Source organism: Meleagris gallopavo, chromosome 4 (assembly GCF_000146605.3).
Source record: "Meleagris gallopavo isolate NT-WF06-2002-E0010 breed Aviagen turkey brand Nicholas breeding stock chromosome 4, Turkey_5.1, whole genome shotgun sequence".
NCBI classification, from domain to species: Eukaryota; Metazoa; Chordata; class Aves; order Galliformes; family Phasianidae; genus Meleagris; species Meleagris gallopavo.
Genome location: NC_015014.2, coordinates 28,106,631 through 28,132,128, shown reverse-complemented (window position 1 = coordinate 28,132,128; position 25,498 = coordinate 28,106,631). Strand labels below are relative to the sequence as shown.

At 34.8% G+C, this 25,498-nt stretch overlaps 1 protein-coding gene across 3 annotated transcripts; it reads left to right on the top strand.

Annotated features, from left to right (window-relative positions):
- The first annotated feature begins 36 nt into the window (after positions 1-36).
- On the top strand, positions 37-14,666 carry LOC104910653 (glutathione S-transferase C-terminal domain-containing protein-like). 3 transcript variants are annotated; one of them, XM_019614675.2, is made up of 5 exons: positions 37-3,652; positions 5,443-5,628; positions 11,399-11,653; positions 12,355-12,448; positions 14,558-14,666. In XM_019614675.2, exons 1-5 carry the CDS (start codon positions 3,242-3,244, stop codon positions 14,575-14,577), a joined length of 966 nt encoding a protein of 321 aa, XP_019470220.1. In that variant the 5' UTR covers positions 37-3,241; the 3' UTR covers positions 14,578-14,666. The 3 variants fall into 3 exon arrangements, with proteins under 3 accessions (XP_019470220.1, XP_010708098.1, XP_010708097.1); XM_010709796.3 differs by having other exon boundaries at positions 38-3,652; positions 5,443-5,904; positions 14,558-14,662; XM_010709795.3 differs by lacking the exon at positions 14,558-14,666 and adding an exon at positions 12,887-13,099 and having other exon boundaries at positions 38-3,652; positions 5,443-5,904.
- Positions 14,667-25,498: the final 10,832 nt, after the last annotated feature.

The following is a 25,498-nucleotide window of genomic DNA, read 5'->3' as shown; positions in this document are numbered from 1 at the left end:
TGTGTGTGTGTGTGTGTGATAAGGATGTTTGTGATGTCTAGTAAGACCAAGAGAAATTTCTCAATTAGTCTAAATCTTCTAATTTCAAAGATGAATAAAAAAAATTTCTATTTCAACAAGCAAGGTCTGTTTTTTGGCAGCTGCATAGGCTGTGTGACAGTTCAGAAATTATGCTGCCTGTTTAATCGCTTTGTGAGAAATAAAAGAACTTTCAGTATGAATTTCTGAAGAAAATGGTGAAAGATGACTCGCAAAATATTTCTGTACCTATTGAGCTCAGGCCATTTTATTATCCACAGTGTAATAAAATGCTCCTAAAAGATTAATATTTCTTCTGTGTTTACCCCATGCATTGAAGCTCCATGGTTGCAATGAAACCGAGTCTAGACTTGACTTATTCAGATTGTCATTTGGCTTTTGAAATTACATAGCTGTGAACAAAGTTAACTTCATTGCTACTTTTTGGCCATCTGAAATCTCTTATGTGAAAGAATGGATGTAGTGTAGTTGGAGAAAAAGCAGGAAGTTAGGGCTTTAAGGAACAGATAGATGGTAGAAGAGTGTGGCTATTGTCATTTATGCTTAGGACAGATCTGGAAAAGTGGAAGGAAAAAAAAACAGGCTGATAAAATGCTTGTGAGTCCAGCTGCAAGTTTGGAAATAGAGCAAATGATAAAATGCCCATGGTATACTACAGACTACATAGGAAAAAAAAACCTTGCATTTCTTTCTGAGAAGTTAGAAAAAGAAACACAGTAATATGACAAAATAATTTGAGTGATTCTCTGTGTTTAATAGTATGAGTGAAATGTCTGTGGCTCTTCTGTACATTTAAGTTGGTGAATAGGTAGGATTTGACTGTGATGATGATAGAATAAGAACAAAGTATTCATTACATTGGTGAGGATCACTTTACCATCTATTTCAGGAAACCTCGTGCTGAAACAGAATAGAAAGTTGCCAAAGGTAGCGCTTTTTGCTGTTGCTTCCCTATTTCTCATCTTCACACCTCTTCCAGGTGCAGACAGGAGAATTTGAGTCAGTGCAAGCAGTGTATAATCATTATACATTCCTATCTTGTTTTGAGAGGGAGTACTCTCCCTCCCTAGATAAGTACAATCCTCAGTGCTTCAGCACTGTAATGTTCAAAAGCTGCTACTTTCAAGTGGATAAAATGCAGTGAAGAGTTAAATGTGAGTGTTAGAAGTAGAGGGAAGAGCAAATCTGAACAAAGTGACAAGTAAATCTTAACCCTCATAACATCCATGGATAAAGCTTTAAAAAAAAAAAGATGTTCAGTTTAAAGTGTTTGTTAAGACTTTTCTGGAATTTAGATGCAAGTTCCTTAGCGACTACAAAGGAGACAGTCTCAATACAAGTATATAACATTATGGGTTAGGGTAAGTGGGGTACATGCATATTTCCCTTCTCTGACATTGTCATAAGGCTGTCAAGAGACTGGAGTATGCATTTATCCTGCTTCAGGGAGATTCAGCAGTGTTGGCATATGTGCTTTGTGTGGCTTCTGGATTTAATAGTTTGTAGCTGAGGATAAGAATGGTTGAATTTGTCTGGCTAAATTTTGAAGACCAAGGAGACAGATGGATTAATAGGATGGTGTCAGCTGTGGCATATACGGGGTTGAGTACAGAGCAGACCAATAACCAACAAGTCATTATTTCCAATCAGTTGCTGTCCCTGGGACAGACTGACAGTTTCTATCTATTACTCATCACTACTGGGAAGAAGTCATTTTGTTCAGTGGATTGGAGTAAGATTCACACTGACAGTGTTAACCCATTCATCTACCAGTTTTCAAAGCTGAGCATCTTTAATCAGTAGGCTGATCAGTTGTACCTCTATTTTTGCATCTTTCTAGAAGTTCTGTAGGAAAGGATTTGAGATTAAGTGGTTATATATATGGATGTAACAGATAAACTAACTTTTCTCTCATCTTCTCCTCAATTACTTTCACTGAACTGTTTTCTCCACAGTTGTAGTTATGGTATTGTATCCATCTTGATTTGTATGTTTATCCAAGCAAAATAGCCTTTAGGAAAGTATTTTATGTACTTTCGTGTACTTTATTATTCTTCGAGTGCAAGCTGTGTTAATTAAAGAAAAGCAAGAGGATTTTTATGGGTAGGCACTCTTGTTTTGAGACAGCCATGTAACAGAAAAGTTGAAAAATATTTCTGTATAACAGTCATTGTGATTCTTATTTAATGCCAGGTGGGCTTGATTTTATTTTTCCACTGCCTGTCTTTGAGCAATTGGTCTGTCTGAGATAGATGATATAAAATAGTACATTTGATGTACATCTCCATATATGAAATGTCAGAACTTTTTGTTGTGTATTGCTATCATGTCCCTGTAACTGTATAGAGATGTTATTAGATAGTTATTTGAAAGATTTTGTCCCAGTGTCACTTGTGCTCTACATATATGCGTATAAACTATATGTAAATAACCATGCTGCGTTTCTGAGCAGCATTCAGAGTTCTTCGTATTATAATGAAGCTTTGTTCTATATGATTTTTTTAAGACTGCCATCTAGTGCCCTATGCTTTTCAGTAGGAATTGTGATTTTTAAGTTAACAGAGAATGTTATGTGGTGGTGGCACAGAAAAACTATTGCATTATTGTTTTATATTACACTAGTATGGAATGGCTTAATAAAAAAAAATAGACTTTCAACAAAGTATAAGGAAAAATAATTTAAAATTTTAATATAATGACATTAATTTCACCTACGTCACTCTTGTATTTCACTTTAAAACAGTGTCTCTGTGTATGTATGTGCTTTAAAGAGAAGCAAATGTATGCATGATAAAACTGTTTTAGGTGCTCAGGAACATGTTTTTTTAATATTGTATGATAAATGTATGTTTATGGGAGGTTACTGATTTAAAAACGAGCTTTGTTACAAAGCGTCTAAACCTTCAAAGTTTAAAATAAAATCTTTTCTTCTTTTTATATGTTTTTCTTAGTGTCAGAAATCAATTCCTTGTCAACAATGTGTATGTGAAGTGACAGGCTATATGTGAAACATTTTCCTCTCAAAGTCCCACAGCCTACTTGCTCAGGCAGGATGTCTTTAATAGTATCTTATTTTACAATCAGTTTTAGCAGATAATGGTACAACCGCTGTTTCAAACCCTCTGTTTTGTTCTCAATTCTGTATTCTTTCATGACTGTTGTGTTCTAATTTCTATTTCAGGAACTTCAGCTCAGGAGGAAGATGAAAGACAGCATCCCTGAAGAACATTTGTATTTGGGTTTTTCTCATCAGTGTCAAGATAGTATCTTTCCTCTTCATACGTCTATTTCACTCTTCTTGCTGTCCTACTGTGACTGCAAATCATTCAAAATTTTCTTAGTGCCGACTAATGAAAATGCAAATGATCCGTTTGTGACAAAAAACCTTCTTGGAGATCTTGAGGTCCATTTAATCCCCAAGTGTCAGCTTCCTATGGTCGTGCAGAGCTGCTGTTTACCTGCTGTTGTCACGAAAGATGGCAAGTTCTGTCGAGCTGGGCTTTCTGTGGTCTTAAGGCATATAGTACAGAAAACATTTGAGGCAGATCCATCCAAAAAGAATGTTTTGGAACTCCTAGGCTTTAAGAAGACCTGCTTAAAAGCCTGTGCAGAAGTGAGTGCATCTCTTTCTCTTAGTTATATTAACAGGATTTTAAATAAGAATGGAATACTCTTATGTAAACTCTTGATATTTACTGTATGAAGAAATGTCTGTATTTTATCATAAGGCAAAAACTGTTCTTTTTGAGGGTATAACTTCAGCAGCACAAAAAGTACCTAACAATTAAAAACTGGGTCAGATATTTGCTTCATTTTGGCAGTATAGTCTCAGTGGGTTAGTACTGTGTCTGTTCCAGTTTTAAGTTAATTAAAAAATACCTAATTTAATGATAATTTTTCACAGAATGCTACTTTCTTTATCTGATGAAATCAAATATCTAAAGGTGGAATGTTTTTATGTGAAGTCATAGATGTGGCCGTTGCAGCAAATACAAGATCTTCGAGCATGTCATTAGGAGCTAATCCTGCATACTTTGCACATGATGAATTTTATCTGACGAATGTGAAATCTGATGAGAAATAAGTGAGGGACACTGCTGGCTTTGTGGAGAATACAAGAATCAAGTTGTAGCCTTGCAAAGATGGTGATAGAATTTTTGAATGTACTCACATGTTATTATCAATATTAATGCATATTAAGGCATTTAAGAATTTAAACTAGTAAAGCACTTTTCAAAGTTTTGCACAGGACGTGACCTTTGTCACAGCCCTACAAATGTAATCCTGTTCACAATAGTCACTGCTATATTTGCCTTCTTATGCTTATTTCACACCTTATGAATAACCATATTTCAGATTATATCACAGCTGACTATTGCCTATCTTCATCCCCTTTCTGATACTGATTTATGAAGGGACATTGCATGTATATAAGCTTATCTTCAATCAATCCATATAGATAATGAATTACTTGCCTTGAGATTATTCAGAACTTGAAATATATGTTGTGATAGTTAGCTACTTAAAGGTATAAAAGGTAACTGGTCTGCCAGGAAACCAGTAAAAGTGAATTCCTATGTAGCAGAGGTCTTTAACTGAAGACCAAATGAAGTTTTACTGGAACAATTTGGGCATTGTAAATGGTTGTCCAAAGAAATGAAATTATCCCTGGAAGATGTTTCTTGGTAAACTAATATAATGTATTTTTATTAACTAATTCTGAATGATAGTAATTACAGCTTTTACAGTGTGCACCTTTGTCAATAGTGTGTTCCCTCGGAGAATAAGGGAAATTCGATTTAAATGCACGATATTTGGGAAAAGCTAGAAAAAGCAAACTAAAGATTTTGACAACTATTATTTAAAAATAAATAAAAAGGTTATTGAATACTGAGTTTAATGTACAGTACTGGCATGCTGTGCTGACTGTATCTGTGAATTCAGTAGCATTCTTTGGGAAGACTGCAATTGATTTGATATCGCAGCCTAAAGTAAATAATAGAGAACAAGAATAACATGAAAAAAATATTTAAAGTTATTGTTTGGTCACACTACAGTTTCTTGATGTTGCATACTAAGAAAAAAATAAGAGAACTAATTCAAAGCATTTCTGTAAACTAGATGCTTCTCGTGGGTTACACAGCCAGCCTCATCTTATGCCAATAAAGGGAAGTAAAAACATACTGTATTGGATAACACTTCATCCTGATATATATATAACATTTTGCTTCTTAACTCAGCTGTCACAGAAGTAATACAGAATATTTGGGCTCCTAAGATTATCAAAGGATATAATTGAAGCCAGAGTTGCTAACTTTGGCTGAAGTTTCCTTGTTTAAAGTAGACAAAAGGTAGCTAGGATTTTGTTTCTTGTTGTATTTATTAGATAAATTTATTTGACAGGTTAGCCAGTGGACCAGACTCTGTGAGATCAGCATACCTCTGGCTGTTGAAGGATTTTTGACGGCATCTCCTGAGCACAGTCAGACTATTCCTGCTGACATTTTACAGCTTGAAAGAAAACTTGGAGAGCCTGTCCGAGTGCATAACGATGACAAAATTCGAAGGAGAAAGCTTCAACAACAGAAGGCAAGTGCCAAGGCTGCAGCTTCTCTGCTTGAGAGAGAAGCAACAGAGAAAGGGAAAACAGTGGAGGTGCATGAACACCCACTTCCAAGTTTGGAACTGAGTGTAGCTTTCTCTAAGCTACATGTCCAAGAGGTATCACGTGCAGTCAACAGAGAAGCCCCTCTCGTCAGGAGAACAAAAACGTCTGACCTTCCACCTTTAGACCACGTTTTTGCAGAGGGGCTTTATTTTACCTTGGCAGATATAGTGCTTTTACCATGCGTCCATCAGTTCCTGGTAAGACATCAAATTCTTCAAATATTAAGCAATGTAGATGGGCATTTGTAAGAGCTGGAAAATAGTAAAATGTGTTCATTTAAAATATGTTGCAGCATTTGCAATGTGAGCATAACCTGAAACAGACAACTTGCCTTTGTTTTTATTTTTGTACAATCAAATACCAGGGCTTGGTGAGATCTACAACATTAATTTCAAGTAGTACTTAGTAAACATTCTTGACTACTCAAATGTAATACTGAAATACTTTGGCAGGAAATACTTTTGCCAGAAAATTCCTGCATGAAAATATTTAAAATAGACACTTGTAGTACATTACAATGTGCATAAAACAAAAGTAGGTAAATGTGAACCTCTTTCAGTTTTGGATACAGTGCACTGGGAGAGCATTAGACAAAATGTCTTATTTGGCATTTTGTTGTTCTATTACTGTATCAGGATGATTTGAATTGCAATTCTTTTCACCTAAGGCTTGAAACTTTGTTACTTTGTCTTTACATAAAATGCTCCTTTAGGGAGGAGATGAAAAGAAAGAGATTTAGAGACTATAGTGGCTTTTCAGAGATGTAAACGTTCGAGTTTCCTTGCTGTATCAGAGCTAAAGAGATACTTGAGTATTGTTTAAAAAAAATTATGTGACTAGCATATAGTTTCTTGAGCTTTTTTTGTGAGGATTTTTTTTTGTTATTTACAAACATTTCCTTTTAAAATATAGTGTGGGAGGATTTCTGATTTACTCATTTCTTTGCATAGTACGTTAATATCCTTAGTCTCTGCTCTTGTTTTCTTCTGGTTCTAGAAATAATTCCTTCACTGGGGACAAAACATTCCAGTGTAGGCAACCCTGTTTTATTCTGTCTCAAATGGATGTTTTTATTACCAAGCCCTCTCGTGATGTAAGCCAGTTTCTTTACACAAGTAGATGAAAGATGGATGTGTAGACAGTATCATATCTTCATATCAGCAAACTTTTTATTTGTTTGTGCAGTACTGTGGTGATTTTGTTAGGTCGTTTCTTAATAAACTTTGTGTTCTCCTTCTCCAAGCAAGGTCTGATCACTGTGACCAAGCTCAGAAGGGAGGTGTTATGTCCAGGAAGCCAGCTTCTGTAGCTTATGCTTCAGCCCCTCAAACCTCAGTAATCTCTAGTTTTGTCATTTTTGCTGCTAAACTGTTTTCCACAGTTTGTGGAAGGTCCTTTGTTTATTACAGCATAAGAAGAAATTTCCCTGGAAAACATTACACTGTATAAGGTCTTGGAGTGGAGTTTGTAACTGAGAAGTTATTGTCCTACTTGCAATCCAGTGAGAAAAGTTGTTCAATTTTTTTTTTTCCATAATACAATCTTATGTTGCCTTTATGATCAAGTAACATCCTGAAGAAAGTTCACATTTTCTTTTAGGAAGCTTTTTATTTTTTCATACTTAAAAGCAATTTATATTTCCAATATCAGATTGCACAAACATTTTAGAAATGCCGATAGCATGGTCTACTCAAAGATGCCTTTGCGTCTTCTCCTTTGCAATCAACCTGACATGTTCCCAGCATCAAACAACAGTAGACTGTTTTCAGTTGTCTTCATCCTTGTCTTTTTCCTTTGTATCAAGAATTTTTTGCAGCACAATGAAGAAAAGCAGCACATATTAGCAAAATAATACGGACACTCTAAATTGATACTGGGTACATGCCAAGCTTCATTATGTAAGACTATTTTGGGTCTTGTAATGTGATGAGAGTTTAAGAGTGCTCCCATCCTGTACAAAGATGTCAAAACCTTCAAAATGTTTGAGACAAGCATTGCAATAAGTAACAGGTTCATTCCTTTGTACCTTTAGATTAACGGTAGGTTAAAAGCTCAGTTCACACTTATAGTGAGAGCTTTAGTCACTTGGGTAGTGGAGCTCACTTTGTACAAAACTTATATGGGCCTGAGAAAGATTGTTTGCTTTTTTTCCTGCTAGAACTCATCTGGTAAGTATCAGCATATTGCAGATTCTGGAGGTGTATAAGCAAGTTCTATTGTGCAAATAACTTAATATCTGAACTAGGAAAATTTAACAAAACATGGTTTGAACCCAATGAAGCCATCAAATTTGATGATTTTATTATTCCCCATCTCTCTTCTTCTGCCCTACCCTTTTCCTCACCTCTGGACAGAGGCTCGGTAGTGCAGGGGACTTGAACTCTGCTTCAGTATCCCATATGCATCTCTACTTTGTCTATTTTACAAATCACAAAACTGAGGATTAACATCTGTATTTCATAAACAAAATCAGTAAGACAAAGATTTAAAGAATTCAAAATATTTCGGTTTTTATTTTTGCAAAGCCTTTTCTAAATGAGTATATTTTCTTTTATAGTAATGTTTGGTTTACTGAGGCTTGAGAAGAATCCTGGATGAGATGCTTAATTGATTTCAGCAGTCCAAGTGAAATCTTTATGTAGATGTGCCCTGAGCTGTATCTGTATGCTCTCCTTGGGTGAGCATTGAGTCCTAGCACCTTATAAGCTATACGAAACTGGCCTTCAGTTTCATTTCTGTCTGTGTTACAAGAGCTCTAGGACAGTGTTATTTTATCTCTGAGTGGTTTAGTTTCTAAGAAATAACACCTCGATTCTTACAGTTAACATCCAAATTTATTGATATGCATCTGAAGCCATCTTGTAGGCAATTAGTTGAAAGCAGTTCTCTTGCTAGTGTTGATAGAAGTTGTGGAGTTTGATTTATATAAACATGATTCTTGTCACTTGTATAACTGGAAATTGTCATGAATGTCTACTGTTGACCACCCACCTAGGGGGTTAGGATGCACAGGAATAGCACAGAGTTACACCAGAGGAAGTTCAGACTGGACATTAGGAGAAACTCATTTACCATGAGTACAGTCAAACACTGGACCAGTTAGATGGTTTGTGCCTTTTGCCTGTCAATGGGTGAAAGGCACTTGGATAATGCCCTTCATAACAAACAGGCTTTAACTTTTGCTTAGTCCTAAAGCGATCAGGCAGTTGGATTTGATCTTTGAAGGTCCTTTCCATCTAAACTGCTGTATGCTGTCCTATGCCTGGATTACATTTTTAAAAAAAAGTTTACAGTTGCAATTCCACTTTGTATAAGGGTGTGAATAGTAATGAAGTCTTCAGTGAATATACATCAGGAACATACCATACAATGAGGAAACCTAGCTGACTTGACTGGAATTATAATTACCAAAAGTGAGATAATGAAGTTGAAGAGCTTTTCTTTCCCCATTACTCCTTTCCATTTGTTATCTTTCTGAGGTTAGCCTTGTTACACTTTCTATTAGCTGTAAATGTTTAAAATTAATAGTTTAAAATTAATATCAAAAGCTCAGATCTCCATCTGGGAGGAACTGCTATTCACTTTTCAAAATACAATTTAGAATATTTATTATCAAGTGCAACAGCACCTCTCAGAATTGCTTTCCAAAAGGACTTTTTCCTTAACTAGTTAATATTTTTCTGTCAATACCTTATAAATATATCAGGATATTGAACTAGATATTAAAAGTACAATTCATCCTCCTTTTACACCTTAAGCTATTACTAATAACATTTTTACCCTAAGAACATTATAAACACAGGATGTAAGAAAGCTGCTTGAAACTCGTCATGCGTTCTTTAACAATTTGTATTTCTACACAGTAGATAGGTGTGTGGAAAAACACCACTTATGCATTGCATGGTCTTTTCACGTAAGCAGGTTTATCATTCTCTGCTTGAAGCATGCACAGCATTAGAGGCTGTTGGACTTAGAAAGGGCCTCTGCAGATCATCTTGTCCATCCCTCCACTCAGAGCAGGACCACCTAGAGAAGGTTGCCCAGAACCACGTTGAATCAGGTTTGGAGTATTATCAAGGATGGATACTTCTCAGCCTGTGGGGTTTCAGAACCCCACAGTTAAAATTAAAATTAAAGCCATATTTGGATAAAACAGAGACACACATGTAAGCATAGGTTTGCTCTTGTCCGACTTGTAGGCGATTCCAGAAAAATCAACGTTTCAGCTTCTCTTGGCAGCTATGTCATTCTACATTCCTAAACTTTACAAACTGAAGATCATTGCACAGGATACTTTTTCCTTTTTTTTGTAGTAAGAACTTTTTTAAAATCAATGTGCCAGGATACAAATACTCTTAATGCCTAACTATAACTTTACTTAATCTATGTTTATGTTATAGCTTCTGTAATCCAGCAAAGATCTAAACAAATAACATTTTAGAAATCTTAGTATATGACAGCTACACTCTACTCTTCACATATAGACGTTCCATCCAAATTCCACAGGAAGATAGGTTTTGAAAAAACTAGCACACACAGCCATATAATCTCATTAAGCAGTCTGCCAACTTGCTGTAAAGTAATTTTACCTCAGTTTAATTGTGTACAGCTATGCATGCAGGATTTTTTGTTTATAGGTGCAGCAAACTCAGGACCAGAGGAACCACAAATATTTGTCTTTCCTGGCCCTTTCATTTTAAAGCTTTTCTTTCCCACCCTTTAAAATAAAGGCATTTCAAACTGCTATTTCAGTGTTACAGGGGAAGAACTAGCATAGCAAATTCACAACAGTGAGGCAGATCAAGGATGCCTCCAGGGTGATTGCACAATTGCATTATTTTAGAGCAATTAAATAGCAAAAATTAAATACATTTTATTCAGTATCTATTTCTGCGTTTGTAAGATATTATCTTATTGCTTTTTTAATGAGATTTTTTTTTGCTATGTAATTTTTAAATATTGAGCTTTCAGAAGTTGTTGACTTAACATATAGCACACAAACTTGGTAAAGCCAGCTCCTGGCAATAGGTACGTAGAGAATATTTTCAATCTCACTGCACATTTCAGCTGCACTGTAGGAAACTATGAGAATTAAAAAAAAATTGAAATTACAATAAGGTAAGGACCTTCATATAGCCTTTTATAACATATTGGAACACAGGCAGAAGTTACTTTAGTTCATCAGAGGCATTACTTTAAAAAAACTAGGTGGTCTTCCTGTAAAAATATGATTTGAGTATATGCAGATTTTTGGTGTATATATATAATATTTATATTTAGGATTTTATTTGTTTTACACTCAAGGTTTCAGTTTTTATTTTTTTTTCCTTTGCTTTAAGTCCAGCATTTGTTGCTAATTACTAGGTCTTGTGATTATTATTTAAAATGAGTTATTCCCATGTTAGAAAATAACAAATAATAAACAGTGTTATTTATGTTTTTGCATTACTGACTGAAGTTATGACTAAAGTCGTTCACATAAATATTTTCGTCACATGGAAATTGCAGATAGCATTTAAATGGCATTTCTACCCACAAGCAGAGCTCCTAACTAGTTAGATTTTTGCAGTAAGCAAACACGTTGAGATTTAACGTGGAGCTATACTCATTGCCCACAGGTTATGTCTTTTCCATGTTGCTTGTAGGAAGAAGTGTACAATAGCAAGTTACCTTTCCATTTTGTTTTCCTAGGTTTACAGCAAAAAGCAAGGCAAAGATCTGGTAAACTTACCTCTGATCTCCAGCTGGTATCAAAGAGTTCAGCAAGTACCTAGAGTGAAGGAAGCAGCTGGTAAATGCAACATGCAGCTTCTCCAGCTTCCAGAGTTGATACCTGCTCCAGAGGAACACCTAGAAGACTTCTTTCCAGTTCCTGATGATTTTGAAGAAGAGCATGAAAACAGTCAATTTATAGGTGGTCCAAGGCCAACGATGACTAAGTTAATGGTAATTTAAGATTTTCAATCAGCTGTCTTAGTTATCTTAATTTATCTTAATTATACTTATTTTGCAACAGGTGAAATTTATTAGAATCACAGAAGCAAAGTCTTCTATAGCCTTAAACGATTTAATATATTTTGTCTGTCTTCTATCTGATGTGCATTGACTTAAAAGGGTTTTTAGTCTTTTCGTTCAGTTAACAATATTTGGTTGTTCAGGGATTGAGTAAATGTGCTATGGAAGCCCTATAAATGACCCTTAGCAACTAAAGTAGTCTTCTCTTTTATTTATGATATTTATATTCCTCTTCTAAAGGTATGTATAAAAAAAATACAAATGATATTGTATGTTTAGCTTTAGTATTTTGTTTTTCTGTTGTTGTTACTTCTATAGATCTTTGAATGTCTGAGACACTAATAAGTTTTCTTAAAGAAAGTTCTTTATTGTGTTCCATAGTTTTCCATATTTTATTTTACTTTATTGTGTAGAGGTTACTACCCTCTTCTAAAAAGAACAGACAGGACTTCCTTGTGAAAATGATAGAAGTGTGTAGTTTGAACTCCATAAACAGTAGAGTCACCTGCCTGTAAGTTTCGTTTGGGCTGAAAGCTATGCAGTGTGATCTGATGCTATTAAATCTGGTGGGAATTTTACTACCAGTCTCAGTGGGTAAAAGATTGGGCCCCTTTTTTTCCGTTTCCACATAGGAGAGGGGTATTGAAGCAAAGTTTTCTCCTCATCCATGCCCTGACTGGACCATAGACTGGACCAGCCTGCCAGCAGCAGTCAATCCTGGAGAAGGTAAGGATTTTTAATGTATTCATAGTGCATTTTTTAGTGATGCTACTTGACTGTATCATAGGAAAAGATGTCACTTTTCATGAAATGTATTCAAAAGCTGTGTTAAATAGGCAAGCAGTTTTAAGTCTGTTTTAAATTTCAGGCTGTTTATAAGATGTGGTGAGGTGACTTCCCTCAAATCATCAACAATCAATGACCAAACTGTGAATAAAAACTTGACCTTGTTTTTGCACTTTTTCTCTACTGTTTCTGAGTTTCCTGAACATTTCTTCATACTTAAGGCAGTAATCTTTGACCATGTGATGTTCCTGTAATCAACATGCGTGTCCATGTACAAACTGGGTCTCCCAAAGCAGTAGCAGCAGATTTTATTTTGATGGAAATGGATTGCATTAGCAAAATTTGGAAGCTACATACCAGTATTCCCTTTTGTGGCAGGTTCCCCTGCTCTGCAGTGATGGTTTTCTCTCCTGGATTGCAGAGCATTCTGCTACCAAGTCACTACAGAGTTCTGCAGAGAAAAAAGTGCATTACCACAATGTTCATTGTTTTCATTGGCGTTGTGAATAGTGAATACCTTTCATACCACACATGCACACTTTAAACATCTATGAATACAAACACATATTCCTGCCTACGACGTGGAGGCTGTAAAAATAAAATTAGAAGTTCATTTCCTCTATTTTGGATCTGTGTGTTGTTTGCAGAGTCCTGACAACTCTCGTGTATTGTGAGCATCTGTCAATATTAAATCATGCTTGTTTAGACTTCATGTGGATATGTTGGATCTACCTTTTATGTTAAAACAGCTTCATAGTCTGACAAAAAGCTTTGGGAGGGTTGTTTTCTTGAAATGCCAGTGACTGCATTCAATAACGAATACTCATTTTTGCTTCCATTTCAGATTTTTGGCTATAAATCTTAGTTACTACTTCTGTTAACATACCTCTTTTCTTCCATAAGTTGCATAACGTGCAAAACAATGTGTGCATTTGGAAATTTTATTTTTTAAGTAATCTCTTATACTTGGTTTGATTGGTTGGAGTTAAAACAACCCCTGATTTTTGTGTTTATATGCTCTCTCTTTTTTTTTTTTTGTGTTTTTTGATACGGTTACTGATAATATCAATATCTGAAATTAGTCTGCAGCCCAATTTTGGGGAATGAATATTTGCTGGCTCAACAAGGGTGCCAGGAGAGGGAGACTTCACCCCCCAATTCATACCTCCCATCCTGACAGCAATTATGCTGATGCTATTCCGTGATTTAGGGAAACTCCAAATGGTTGTACTTTTGTCTGGGACCTGTAGTGTCACACAGGGCAAAAAGAAATTTCCTGATAGAATTGATTTCTCTTTTCAGTTGGATACGTGCATGTGGTTACCTCTGTTGTTCTATGTGGGGCTTGTTCTTTATTGCTTGATTCTTCTGCTAGTAAGGCCTTATCATTTTCATGAATTTAGTTATCTGTATTTTATTAGTAAGTCCTACATGATGTGCTAAGAAAATAGTCACTGACAGAACCTGACTGAGTTTTAAACCAGGTTTGGGTAATTGAAGCTTTCAAACAGATTATTGCTGTAGTTGGTAAATAAAGTTCTTACTAATACTTATGGAAGACAAAATAGTGAAAGTTTCACTTAAAACTCATCTTGGTTTTTATTTACAGTTAACTTGATTAGCTGGCAAATTGTAATTTAATGTCATAGATAACGTAATTTCTTTGCTCTGATATTAAATATTTGCACTTCTTGATAGAAGTATGTGGAAATTCTTAAATTGTTCAGCCTGTCTGTAAGACTAATTAGACCACCTTGCTGTCACAGCTGTTTGCTACAGAAAATAATTACTGATGATTGCATTTATGATGTAATCATTTAGAAAAAAGTTAACTTCATTTAGTATTTTTATTTATTGTGAATTGTTACTTCAGATTATAACATCATGATACTGGATGGATATTTTAGTTCTTACAGACTTTTACTTCAGGAAGAAGTTTAAAACAAAATATTTTCATTTTAAAATATATTGTAAATGCTGATGGCTGTTTTAATTAACTGCATAAAAACTTGGTCAGTACTTTTTTAATTGGCTTTTTCTTTTCCTAAGCTTATTTCTCAGATCTGTAATGAGGTCAGAAATATGTTGATATCATCTATTAAATAAAGGAGCCAAAACCTCTCAGCACTTTGTCTTCCAGATAGTGTAACTGACCCTCAGTCACGTCTCCTTTCTTCTTCTCTTGTGAGTTCAAGTAAGTTAAGTATTTAAAAAAAAAAAAAAAGACTTTATTTATTTGTGATACTTCATTCTGAAATGAAGCTTAGACTGACAGAGTGTGCTTGTGATGGTGTTCACTTGAAAAGGTGGTGGTTGCCTGTGAACAAATTTAGACTCATCTTTCTGAGGCGTGAAGATGCTCAGAGTATGAGCACAGCATGTATTAATCTGCAGTCTGTAGGCTCGTAGTAATGCTATTTTTTCTTTTAAAAGTGTTTCCTATATTTGCATTCAAAGCTTTAGACTTTTTAAGGAGATAATTAGATTTTTAGAATACTTACTCAGTTTGTAAAATGAGACGGAATTTGAAGAGGCCAGTGTCCAATATTCAGACTGTCTCTGAAATGGTTATTGAGAAGAGATATGTTACTTTAATATATAAGACACAAAATAATTGTTAAGGCACTGTGAGTGTGGTTTATTTTTTGGGAGGAGAAAAAAAAACCCCAAAAAACAAAACTGAACTTGTGAAAAACATGTATATCGTATATTAAAGATTGCCTTTGTTGTCTTTTTTACATAATTTATGTCACCTAAGAATCTGATCCAGTGCTTTTTCTTTGAGAGGTCTGCTTTTATTAACAGGTATATTTTAATAGTTGTATGAATATAAATCTTAGTGTAAGTGCCAAACTTGGTTATTTATGTACATATAGAGTACAGAATATCCATATAAGAAATAGCTTTTTCTGAGTTACAGAAAAAAAACAGTGACAAGAGAAGGAAACTGCTCTTACAGTGCCACTTTTCTTTGTCTGATAGCGTAGTAGCAATCATTTTTTTTTTTATTATTTTTTCCAGAAGAAAATGCTAGACCAATTTTTTTTTTTTAAGGGGTCAGGATTTTGTTCTTCTGTAGCAAAAACATAAATGAAGTGGTTTGAATGTAATTTTTGATAACTAGTTATCTCAAACCATTAGGGAATGTTAAGAAACTGAGTTACTCTGGCATGTTGATTTGAGAATTGACATCACAATATTTATGACTGGATGAAGACAAGACGTTTTAATAAAATCTTTTCTAAACCAATTTTTAATGAATTCTGAATATAAACAGATGGAAATTTCTGCTGTTGTTATATAGTTCACTGACAAAGCCCCAGATTTGATGTATGTCTGCAGAAGAGTTTGTCAAAGTCACATCCTCCTCAAAAGCATAAATAAAATCCTAAGGTAGTGAGACACACTTCCTTTTAGAAATAAAATCTTTACGTTCCATAATGGCTCCATAGAGCTAGTGCTTGCATTTTCTTTATGGTACTAATTATTTGCACACTAGTTTTTGTTCTTTTTTTTTTTTTTAACCCAACTGTCCAACACAACTTAGGGTTACTGTAATACAAATCTTTTTCTGGAAGAAAGAAAAATGAATGACAGATACTTGGCTGACACTTTGTTGCACTGGAATTGTTAAGATATATCTCACAAAGACAAGAGTGATTTCCTTCATTGCCAATAATAAATCTGCTAAATGAAAATTTACTGGGATTTGGATGTCAAAATGTTTTTTATAGCTGGACAGCCATTGATCTTGGAGATGCCATTTATGTTTTTTTTTTGTTTTTTTTTTTCCCAAGCAGTTGGTTTGTCCTCTGAGATAAGCTCTCAAGGACTCTCAAAGCATTTACTGTTTGGTGTGAGTGCTTTGCGAATACTGAGTACTGTGTCAATAACTTGCTACTCTGCATACTCTCCCTCTAATTAGAGTAGAATAGAGTGTTCTCAAATTTTATAGGACATTTTATATGAAATTTGCATTAGACTTTTAGGAAGTTTTAGGAAGCAAAATATGCAGATGAATTTATTTTCTTGCTGTGAGACATAACATGCTTCCTCTTCCTTCTCCCTTCTTTCCCCCCATCAATGATACAAAAAATAGTCTGACTTAGGAGCTGCAGCTGTTTTGACTAATAGTAAATTAGCATCACCAAAACAAGTTTCCTTGTGATGCTAGTTTTTTAGGTTTGACCCATATAATTGTTTGGTGCGATCTCTGATCTTAATTTTCAGTGTGCATAACTTGTGAGTTAAGGTGTCAGCTATTTTTAGCCTACACTTGAGATAACACCTTTGGTCTTTGAAGACTAAATATGCAAGTATATGTCATCCTATCTGTAAAATTAATTTACCTATTTGCTAGGATGTTGCTTTATAAAATGTTTTCTCAAACTCCCAAACTCTCCCCAGCTCCCCTTATGCCACCCAGTAATATTTTGCTCTTCCTCTGGACAGGATCTGAATGCTAATCAGGTAATAAATGGCTTTGTACTCTGTTTCTTCAGTTCAGTAAGACTCTTGAAATTCATCAGTTTGTATATTTTGAGGTTAGAAAGACAATATGATCATGTATACCTGTTGGTATTTGATACAGCAGTGTTAGTGGTATACCTGACAGCAGTCCTGGATGATTGGTGTTAGTTTTTTTTCCAGAACTGATATGAAGATACTGCAATTTGCTGTGGCCTTTCCATCAGTGAGATGCAGAGACTTTGTAACTCAGTACAAAAAACTTCAAATATTTTTTTGACTTTATAATATACAAAAGTAGTGTTAATGAAAAGAAAGGGGAAACATCAATGAGCTATGATGATGTACTCCATTTGATCCATCAATCATTGAAGAAGGCAGCTTCCCACTGAATTCCATGTATACTGGGCAAAATGTTGTTTTTTTGGCTTTTATGCTTATACTAAATTACTCCATAATTGTTCTCTAATTTCACTTTTATTAGAGAATACTGATGTTTTAGTGACAGCTGATTCTTTTTAATTGAAGGAAAACAGGATTAAATAATGTAATTATCTTTTAGCCAATTTCAGTTTTTGATATTGGGTCTATATTAAAATTGTTTGTAATTGCTAACAAAACTTGCTACCATTAACTTGTAGAATAAATGCTTTATTATATTCACAGCTGTTTGATTTGAAATTGTTAGCAAGATTAAATATATCCAAATTTCTTGGATTATTTTGTGAAGGTAGGCCATGGTTATTTTGTTTTGTTTCACCTTTTATATTGGTATTAACTTCAGACTATTTTAGTTTTGGGAGATGCTTTCTGAGATGTGAATATGTGATGCTTAAAAGTCAAAACTGTTTTAAGAAGTCTGATATTTTACTAAAGTTCTTGCTAATCAAGAGATGCAAATTGTTTTATTTTAAATGTTAAACACCTCAGTGTTTCTAAAATGAGGTCCAGGCAGTCATTTATTCTATAAAAGAAAAAGATTAAAAGGAACACTTTAAAGTTTTTCTATTTCCATTCCAAGCACGTCAGAACTTTTTTTGAAAGACTTTGAAGATGTATATTTTTTTAATACTTTTGTAGCCTATTTCAGGATCTCAAGCATCCTGAAGCAGGAACTCATCCTTCTTCATCTGATTTTTCCATATCAGACAGTTCTTTGCCTGCAAGCCACATGGGTAACAATCCAAGTGAACCTCAGCTGAAGCTGATTCTCATTAACCTCTTCTTACAGCTATAGTTCAGCTGCACTTGTTTAAAAGCTTAAACTACATTTATGATTACACTGCATTTTGCAATTCAAGATTTGGAAAACCTGAGATGGTGGTGGAGCCATGTTGCCTCATATTCTTAAAAAATAGTTGAGAAATGAATAATTTCCAATAGCAAAGAGATGTTGGCTTGAATATGAGCAACATTTGAGGTTGTAAGTGTATGAAAAGGAAACTTATTACTGCAATTTTGTTCTTCTGCGTGGCTTGTCTTCAAAACAGTGTTCCTTCAAAACTTTAGATTTCTTGTGGCTTTTTTGAACACTTTTTGACTGCTCTAGGATGTAGCATTGCATAGTTGACCTGAATCCAGTTTTGATGGGAGTTTGAATTAAATTATTATTTTTTTAATCTAAAAATCAGTATATTTGTATGTAACTGGAATCTGTAAGTTACCTGTGCTACCAAACCATTTAATTTGTCCATGGCAATATCACAGAATCATAGAATGGCTTAGGCTGGAGGGGACCTTAAAGATAAAAAATCTAGGACATCACATGATTAATGTGATCCAAAAAGACATTCTCTTGTAAACATGTCTCAAAATCATCTACAGGGGATGCTTTTTGGGAAGCCAGATTATATAGAAATTCACTGTTTTTAATGGTCAATAAGGAGTACTTAGGAGTTATGCTGTGTACACAGTAATGCTATGTCTGAATAAGACAGTGGTGGCACACTGCTTCCTCCTCTTTATCTGGAAAATGCTTGCATTAACTGTTTGGTGATTTGGGGTTGGTTTTTTTTTTTTTTTTGAGTCCTGTTCGTAACAGGATTGATTCCATACATGCCATCCAATACAAAGGACTTTGAGAACTGCATAAATAGAGACCATTCATGCACTGCTGATACTCACGAGGTCCTCATGGCAGCTGGATAAATAGTTATTAAAAAAAAAAAAAACCCACAACTTTCCTATTTCAGAACTTCAGCAAAACTATAAACAGATAGAACAATGTGATGGTGATAGTTGTTGTTCATGTTCTTATTTTTTTTCCCCCTCTTGCTTGGTTCTACCAGTTTAGAATAGACCTTTCTGCCATTTTGAGTAATAACTACTTGTCAGTTTGAGGAGTTTTGCTTTGTACTGATACACGTGAGCTTTCGTACAGAGCATGAAGCGTTCAGACTTGCAGCACATTCATTTTTCATCTTGTCCTGTGCTAAATCTCTATGTTCCTGGTTTTGAGAATACTTTTGTAATATTGGCCCACTTTGGAATATGAACAAACAACAAACAACTTTGGATATTTAAAACCCCGGTATACAAATAAAGAAATTCTGTCCTGTTTCTGCATAAGTAAAAATTCAACATAAGTACAGATTGCCATTACTTCTTTGGAGATCATATTTTCCTTTTTGAAATATTTTAACTCTCCAAATATTTTAATCAAATTTTGTAGTAATAAAATCCATATGCGTTAGCCTACTTATAGTAGTGACAAAGATCTAGGATGAGGGAGAGTTGATCCCTTTCTCTATCTCCAAATGTTCTGAATAAGCTATTGGATAAATTGCTGATGACATTAGCCTTCATAATTAGTATTTTCTAGAATTGCTGTATGTCTTGAACTGGTCTCTTGTAGTATCAGCATGGTCTTCAAATGAGATATTTCAGTTATCTTGGTGTTCCTTGCTGTAGAACGTCTTCACTGTTTTTTCTTGAAGATTGTTCTGTAAGTTTTTTCCTTAGACTTGTATCCCACTACATCTGTATTAGTGTGAAACCACTGTACAGCTTGTGTCCTTCCTGTGTCATCCACTTGCTATACGTGAGAATATTAGGATTCAGACTTTATAGATTAGCATAGCTATGAAGCATAATTGACAAGAGTTTAAAGCTACTTTTTTCTCTCCTTTTTTGCAGTGTTCTTTATAGCTCGTTTACATTATTTGCTACACATGATAGCTGAGGGACAGCTGAGTTTGAAGTTTATCAGTCTAGCTGTTAAGTGAGCATGACTGATGTATTTCTGCTACAAAGCCTTAAACAGTCCTTTCAAGTGAACGTATCGGGAGATCTTTACCTCTGCAACATCATTTTTGACTCTTACTTTCGTTAATGCCTAGCACTGATCTGTGCAAATTAGTCTTTCAAGACAAAAATGTGTGCTGTTTGAGCTGTGTGTGTGTGACTTGTAGACATCACTGGCCACAGGAGGGCAGCAAAATCTGTTTGGATCCCAAATTGTAACGGAATGAATGGAGCTGTGCCCTGCAACCAAGGAGTCACCCAAGAAAAAGGTAACAGGTCTGAGAACTACCACATGAAAAGTGCCTGATTCCTAAGTTCGGGATGACCAGCTGGAAACAAGTGGTTTTAAAAGACTTTCATCTTATCATTAGATTTGACTGTTGAAACATTTGTTGTATTATTTGGCCCCAAAAGCATTAAGGGCAGAGCACTGTCTGATTTGCTGGGCGCTGTGTAAACAGATTGCAGAATGTTGCCTGTTTTTGTGAATGTTTTCTGTTGTAAGAAAAGAGATAAGTTGAGCAAGGGGTGACAGAGGGGAAAAGCTGATCAGCTCAACCTCTTCCTTGGGAATTTTATGTTGTATTGTTGTTTTGGTGACAAAGGAGAATGCTGGTAGCTCAGTGGAAATTTCTGGGATTTTTTTCCCCAGCATATGTGTAGAAACACAAGAGAAATTGTGCAAGTGATTTTGTTTGTTCATTTTTTTCAATAGCTCAATAAATGCTGCCATTGTATAAGGACCAATCTTGGTAAATGAAAAAGAAGATATCATGGAAGGACAGGTTATTGCTGCAATTCAGAGTAAAAAGAAGTAGCGTGTTTGATAGAGCAGAAGGAAAAAGTAGGCAAATGAAAATGGTGTAAACAAATGAATCTAAGGAGCTAACCACTGTGGTAATGGTTTTGTCTTTTTCATTTTTTTTGGTAGCAACACTGAGCATGTTACCTTTTTCATTAGGAGAGTAGGGCTACAGTCAAGAGCAAACTTACATTACAGTGTAAGAGCAAACTAGCCTGTGCAAACATTTTCAAATGTTCCAAAGAAACAAGTGAGAGGTCCAGTTAAGAGAGAAACACTTTTCTCACAACTTGCTTCCGAACAAGGAAATGTAGGCACTGAGTGGTTAACATCTGAAATTAACTAAATGTGAGAAGTAAGGTATAGTTTATGTGCTTAGCTAACAAAAAGACTGCAGCCCAGAAGATGATTGAAAACCAAGGCAGAGTTTGTCTTTTTCTCCTTTTCCCATGTTACTGAACACTGCAGATACACAAAAAGAATTTGTTGTTCTCACTGAAATTTATTGATGTTTGCTCATATTCTGTTCTATGGATAAGTCTTTAAGAAAACATTTTGTTGTTTGGGGAAGAAAAGAAGATGATGGGGTTGGTTCGAAGTTGATATGTTTCATAGATTGTGACCTCTTTTATAATGGTCTTCAGAGATCCTATTAGATTATTTATAGATGGCGGAAACCTGCATAGTTTGTTGCTTAATCTTCTGTCTTTGAAGTCAGAAACAGGATTGGGATGGCTGCTGTCATTTATAGTACTAGGCATTTTTAATAGTGTTTATGGTTACCTTATTATGGAGCTTTAAAGAAAACTTTAAGAATTTTTATTTGTGGAATGAGCAATTCTAGTGTAGCTGTGTTGTAATGAGGAACCAATATTTCTACCTGATTTCTTTTAAGATCTTTCTTAAGAATGAATTGTGAATGTACATATCAGATGACTGAGATTGTATGGAGTAATTTGAAAGTTGATAGGAAGTTTCAGTTCAGTCTGCAAAGGGAACTGGTAAATAGCAAAGACTATTCTGAAGCTTAGTATGGTTTTAGACTCCTGATCTACTGGCTATTCTGATGGTATCAAGCACAGTTCTGCTGCAAATTCAGGACCTTGCTGTGTTTCCATTATTTATCTAAGCTAAAAGGCATAATTTTGATTTAGGTGTCAAATTCCAAGCAGAGTTGGAGCTAAAGAACTGTAAACTTCTGTTTGCAAGTGGTTATGTTGTAAGATGTTGTGAGAGGTTAACTGTCTATCTATCAGCTCTTTAACAAGATTAACACATCAGGTTGCTAGATAACTGCTGTTAGGAGTCTGTTCTGGTCTTGGAGCTTTTTTAATCCCTCTCTATTATATGTATTAGTGAAGTATTCAGTACTGTGAGGAGACTGTAGCATTGATGCTGACTAGTTATTATGGCACATCTAAATAGATGTCTTCAAGCAGCAGTTTATATCATTTGAACTTAAAATAACTGATAGACTTCTGGTGTTTTTCAGATTTCCTAGATCAGAGTAAAAGAACGTAAACATCAGAAAGCAACTTTAAAAGACCATTGCTATTTTTTAAAAACAAAATCTTATTTTGCTGAGATCTGCATTACATTCATGATACGCTATTAAATATTTAAAAACTAAATACTGAGTTATTTTTGAGGCTATTAATTGTTTCCAGAGTTCGTGGTTGCTGTGATATTTTTTTTTAGGTCAATTAACAATAAGGTCATAATAAATAAAAATGAGATTTTTTTTTTGTAATTATAAAGGTAGACAGCTTCTTTCAGAAATGCGGTCAAACATTTTGAACAACTTAGCAATTTAAAAGCTGTGTGTACTAAGGATGGAGGTGGAGGACTGCCTCACTTTAATACAGAAAACTTGTTACTGTTGAGATACTGTCAAGTTATGTGCTGCTTTAGTGGATTTCTGTGAGCTCTTCATTTATATTTTATGATGAGTTTCTGGATCACAACATATTGTGGCAATACGATAACCTTGTGTATGTGAAACATACTTTGAAACTAATGTTTCTGACAGGAACAGTGTCGTGTACTACCATTACCTTTAAGATTGTACAAGTAGTTGGACATACCTTCTTCATTCACCCAATTTTTATCTATTGTTGAATTCAGGTACAGATTTTATTTCCAATCCATAAATCATTTGTGACAATGCATGAGATAAGAAGGAATTTTTCTGTCTGTTGAAGTTACTTATTGCTTCCACCTGTACTTTCAGCCCATGTTAAGAACCATGAAGGCATTGCTTGATTTGGATACAATCCCACTTTGGATAAGGTCAGGAGTTTCATTTTAGCTCTTGCTGAAAGTGGGCTCTTGGGCTGCAGATAAAGTACACTTAAAGCTCTAATCAGCAATTTGGAGGAAGACGGCACTGCTGTATGTTAAGGGAAAGAAAACTACCTAAACTGAATATTTTGTTGTGAGTGATTCATAATCTCTTCTGAGTAGTCTGATACTTTCTAAGCTTTTAATTACATGAAGGGAAGGCCAGACTACTGTGTGGTTAATGTTTTAGTGAAGGTGGTATTAATTATTTTGTACTTGAAATGCATCTTCTCCAGATGGTCTGGAATAGCTTCTGAAAAGTTAATTTTTGGCGCATGTCTTATGTCAAATTTCTGGCCTCCTACCATAACAATATCAAAGGAATTTGCATCCTTTAAACATTTTAAAAATTTTGAAAAGCAAAAGCAAGTGGAAATTCAGCTATTTGTAGAATTATCTTACAAGTGTAGAAATATTGGAAAATAATCCTTATATTAAAATCAGTCAAATCTAATCTAAGACAATAAAACCTTTTTTCTTGCTGTTGTGGAACATGAACTTAAAAAAAAAAGTGTTAGGAGGATTTATTTCATTTTGTCTCTGAGCTTTTGGTCTTTGTGTCTGTGCTTTAGTTGCATGTATAAGTATAGTGAGCAGAACAGTTGAGACAATATTCACTTACTAGTTCCATAAACAATCCTTACCTGGAATTTACTAATGTGACTCATTGTTGAAGTACTCTTAATTCTGCTTAAATGCTTCCCAGTATCCTACTTGCAGATCTTTCCTTTGTTCTCGAATGTTTAGTAACAAACATGAAATGAAACAAAACTGTACCCACCTCCTGAAGACCAGAATGCCCTTTAATTGTATAGACTTAAAACTGTTCTGAGCACTTTCATAAATGAATAGTAAACTGGTCAGAGTTTTCATCTCAGCTCTTCTACTTGCACTACAGTCCTTTGTTTGTTAGGAAGAGTATGCTGGAAAAAATAAAAACGAGCTCTTAAATTTCTCAGTGTTACACAGACCCTCCTTGCTAGTCTAGACTTTGTGCATGATATTTTGAAGGCTGCACTGAAAGTCACATAAGTTTCTAAATGGTTCTAGGCTCCTTATATGTCATTAAAGGTTGAATATGAAAACTATCTTTTCTATCCTTCATCATCTAAAGGCATTGCCGTTCCTATCAGTTGATGCAAGTGCAGTGGGACCTAATTAGACAGTATGTTGAGGAAAGGTGTGTGGTGTGAAAGATGCATTTTATGTAAGAAAGAAGGGAATTTCATAATACTTCCAACCGTGCTCCTTATTTCATTTGTGTATTATAGTGATACTGGGTATATTTTGCTTGAAATGTGATCTATTTATCTGTGTCATACTTATGTTTCTGTGTCATTGATAGAATTTATTGTAAGAATCACATATTTTATTCCATCTCAAATGTTGAAGCTTTCTCCTTCTCTGTAAGCCCTCTGTTTGTTGTGCAGTGAATCTTCTTGAAGGCATTACCTGGAAGTGTCCTCTTTTGAAAAGAGCGCTACAACATATTTTCAGTGTACTTTGCTGCAGAACAAACCGGGTAACTACCTATGAGAGACTGCCTTAGTCTCATGTCACCATGACTGTTATCATGGGTGCTTTTGGTGTGACTTCCTTCACTTGCAGTTTGTGAATGCTTTCTTCAGGTTTCTAATTGTATTGAACGTCTGTTGGACTGTAGAGTACTGAAGCCAGGGACTGTTCTCTTTTTGTATTCATATAGTCCTTACAATTCTCAACAGAAGCAATGATTTCATTGCCAGATCACTTTGTAGTACAAATCTGATCTGAATTAGACATTGGCATACTACTGTAACTATGACAAATTAGCACACAATTTGGAATTTTTGTTTAAATACTGCTATGCTAGCTCTGAAGAAACACCTGAAACCTGAATTGGCTTAAAAAAAAATCAGTGCCATGGATGAAATATGTTATCTAGATTAAAGCTTTTATGCACAAGCTAATCAGTTTTTTTTTTAAAAAAAAGAAAACACACACAAAAAACTGCCTTTTGAGCCCCCAGAATAATATCAAACTAATGTTTTGCAATAAGAGGAAGCTGCATTTTTGGCCTGGTTCTGGAAGTTCTCAAACATAATCTAAGAACTTGTCTAACATCCACCTGATCTAGAATCCTCTCTTGTGCTTAATTT